This window comes from Galeopterus variegatus, unplaced genomic scaffold (assembly GCF_000696425.1).
Source record: "Galeopterus variegatus unplaced genomic scaffold, G_variegatus-3.0.2 Scaffold866, whole genome shotgun sequence".
Taxonomy (NCBI): Eukaryota; Metazoa; Chordata; class Mammalia; order Dermoptera; family Cynocephalidae; genus Galeopterus; species Galeopterus variegatus.
This window is the reverse complement of record NW_007726977.1, coordinates 38251-41914: the sequence shown is the minus strand read 5'-3', so window position 1 is coordinate 41914 and position 3664 is coordinate 38251. Positions and strand designations below refer to the sequence as shown.

At 38.1% G+C, this 3664-nt stretch overlaps 1 protein-coding gene across 1 annotated transcript in view; it reads left to right on the top strand.

The window, feature by feature from the left end:
* The window catches only part of XPA (xeroderma pigmentosum, complementation group A), a 25883-nt gene that overhangs the window by 9891 nt on the left and 12328 nt on the right, over positions 1-3664 (top strand). Inside the window, exon 3 of the mRNA XM_008573023.1 lies at positions 1688-1793. Within this exon, the coding sequence (XP_008571245.1) occupies positions 1688-1793 (106 nt within the window). The remainder of the gene's footprint in view (positions 1-1687; positions 1794-3664) is intronic.

The following is a 3664-nucleotide window of genomic DNA, read 5'->3' as shown; positions in this document are numbered from 1 at the left end:
TAGTAGCCTCCTAACTGGTATTTCTGACTATTGTTTCTCTTCATTCTAACACATCCTAGTACATTTTTTAAAAATATCACTTTGACTATCATCATTCCTGTTCCAAAATTTTTAGTTTTTCCTTTTGTCTACAGCTGTTCTTCTACTATTTTATAAAGAAGAGCAATTTTTTTGTTTTCTTAAAGTTTGGAGATGAGTGGAATTAAGGGATGGTGGGATACTAACAGACCTTGTGTTAGAAGTAGGTAGGAGAAGGCGGTGATAGGAACGTGTTGAACAAGCAGTGAACAAATGACGGCTCCTGTCTTCTTCCCACTGGAAATTGTGGCAGTTCTCAGAGTTGGGGCTTGGCAGTAGTAATCAACCTAAAGACTTATTAGTAAAACTTAAAGACTTGCTGGGAGAACCAGTTCTTACAAGATTTAGATTAGGCATTTGAAGTCCTTAAAAACCTTGCTTTACATACCTAGAGTAGTTTCTGTGCTAGATGTTGAGGATGCATGGCTAAAACAATTTCTCCCCTCAAGAAGTTTATAATCCAGTAGTTGCGACAGATAAAGAAGAAGCTCTTTGCTTTGTAGGCAGGGGGTGGAATGCAGGGAGAAAAAATTGTCCCATCTGGATGTGAATTCTGTATCGTCTCTCTCCTAGTGTTGCCTTGCTCTTTATTGCTCTTGGCCATGTTGTCTTTTGATGCCCTGTCTCTCTGTCCATGTACAGATCCCACTCCTCCCTCCCATTTTGGAACTAATCTCATTTGTACTTTTCAGCAGTACTGCGGTAGGCAGAATAATGTCACCCAAAGATGTCATGCCCTAATTTCCCCGGAACCTGTGAATGTATTACCTTAACTTAGCAAAAGGGACTTCGCAGATATGATTAAGTTTAAAGACCTTGAGGTGGGGAGATTACCTTGGATTATCCAGTTGTCCCAACGTAATCCTAAGGCTCCTTAAAAGTGGCAGAGGACAATGCTGCCAAGGGCTCCTCCAACTCCTATGACATGACATCAAGAAGGATGAGCTGGAATGTGTGGCCAAGTCCAACTGCTGATTCTCCAGCTGCTGCCCAATAAACCTGTCTGCCTTTTGGGGCGCCCCCTCAAAAAAACAAAGTGGCAGAGGCAAGTGGAAGGAGAGAATCAGAGGGACATGTGACTGTGGAAGAAGTGAGTGATGCAGTGTGACAAGGCACAGCTGCTGGCTTTGAAGATGGAGTGTGGTCACGAGTCTTGGAATGCAGGCGTCTCTAGAAGCTGGAAAAAGCAAAGAAAGGGATTCTCCACTAGAGCCTCCAGAAGGAATACAGCCCACTGTACCCCGTGTCAGACTTTTAGCTACAGATCTGTAAGATAATAAATTTGTGTTGTTTCAAGCCACTCCATTTGTGGTAATTTCTTACAGGAGCAAGGTGACACTAATAGAAGTATCTTGTGTGTGGTAGGAGTTCAGAAATTCTTCTTGAATTGATAGTTTTTTTTCCTTATATTGCTACCTTTTCTTTTTTCCTGTTAAATTTTTTTTAAGATAACCATAAGATCACTTAATCAAGTTTTTATTTTGTGTTTTACTTAAATGTATTCGTGTCAAGCATAAAATACATATGATAAGCTAATAAAATAGAGGAAAATATATTGTTCTAGACACAAAAAAAGAAACTTAAAGAATGAATCTCCCTTTTTTTTTAGGACCTGTTATGGAATTTGATTATACAATATGTGAAGAATGTGGGAAAGAATTTATGGATTCTTATCTTATGAACCACTTTGATTTGGCAACTTGCGATAACTGCAGGTACTTATTTTTTTTCAGATAGTGTTCTTAATTACTAAAGTTTAATGTTTTCATTGTAGGTTTGGATTTGATATTTTTTAATGATTATGATTTTTATTGGAGACTTTATTTCTGTGGTTTTCATTTTGCCAAGGAAATACGGGAAGCCTGTGTTTATTGAAGTTTATGATATATCCCATCAAATAGGAGGAATGTCCCTGGTTTTGCCATAGAAATTTCCTTTTCCTTTTTGCCTGCCGGAGTTTTTTTGTTTTTTGTTTTTTTTAACCACCTCTTAGTAGCAGGTTCTTAACCTTCTCTTCACCCAGTGCTGAGGATCCCCCAGTTTCTTACNTTTGGGTAGAAGAAAACAGGAGAGTGGTTAATATTTTATATCACTTTTTCTTCGTTAATTTTAAAAGACAGTCTATTTCTTCAGCATGAATGAGAAAAATAAAAATAATTTTTTTAGATTATTAAGCTTTGCTGCCTATAAAGCAAAGCCTATCAAATACTTTTAGGGTCTAGAACAGTGGTTCATCAGAATCATCAGGAACATTTTGCTAAAACACAGATTGCTGGGCCCCATCCCTAGAATTTCTTTTGATTTAGTAGGTATGAGGTGGGGCCTGAGAATTTGTTCCTAACCAGTTCTTAGGTGTTGCCGATGTTGCTAACCCAGGGACCATGCCTTGAGAACACATGCTGTAGAAGATTAAGTCCATTTTGTTCTTTAGGACTGTAGGTGAATGCAGCTATGTGGAAGGAATAGTGTGAAACAGCGAGGGCAGTCATGTTTGTGTTGTCTCTTTTCAAAAATTTTGGTAAAATATATGTAACATAAAATTAACCATTTTAAACATTTTTAACTATACTATATTCAGTGTCATTAAGTACATTTATATTGTTGTGCAACCGTCACCACCATTGTCTCCAGAATTTTTCCATCATCCCAAACTATAACTCTGTAGCCAGTAGACAACAACTTCCCATGCAGTTAACATTCTGATGTTTTTTTTGATGCTATTTTTGATATGTAAATGAGAATGTAATACTTTTCTTTTACAAAAATGTTGTTGAGAGCATTTTCCCATTTCTTAAATATTCTTTGAGAACTTGCTTTTTTTTTTTTTTTTTAAAAGATGACCGGTAAGGGGATCTTAACCCTTGGCTTGGTGTTGTCAGCACCACGCTCACCCAGTGAGCTAACCAGCCATCCCTATATGGGATCCGAACCCAGGGCCTTGGTGCTATCAGCACCACACTCTCCCGAGTGAGCCACAGGCCGGCCCGAGAACTTGCTCTTTAATGGCTACATAATATTCCATTTATGTATATTTATGTACTGTATTAGTCCATTTTCTGTTGCTTATAACAGAATACCTGAAACTGGGTAATTTATAAAGAAATGAAATTTTCTTTGGAGGCTGAGAAGTCCACGGTCCAGAGAACATATCTGGTGAGTTCTTCTTGGCAGTGACTCTCTACAGCAATGCAAGTTGTCACATGGTAAGGAAAGCAAGAGCAAGAGAGCTAACATTTTCACTTGCTGTACATATAAAGCCTTCAGAACCGTGCTTATCACAACTCATTACTCTATGAACGGATCAGTCCATTCACAAGGGCATAGTCCTCTCAATCCAATCACCTCTGAAAGGCCCCACCTTTCAAATACCGTAACTGGGTCTCCCACCCTCTTAACACTGTTACAATGGGGTTCAAGTTTCCAAAACATGAATTTTGGGGGGACACATTTAACCCTTAACATGTACTATGACTTATTTAATTTAGCCCATTTTGTTTATTTCTTATTTTCTCTGCTCTAATCATTATTGCTACATGAATATATTTGGAGGTAAACTTTTGCCTAGATCTCTGATTCATGGCAATAG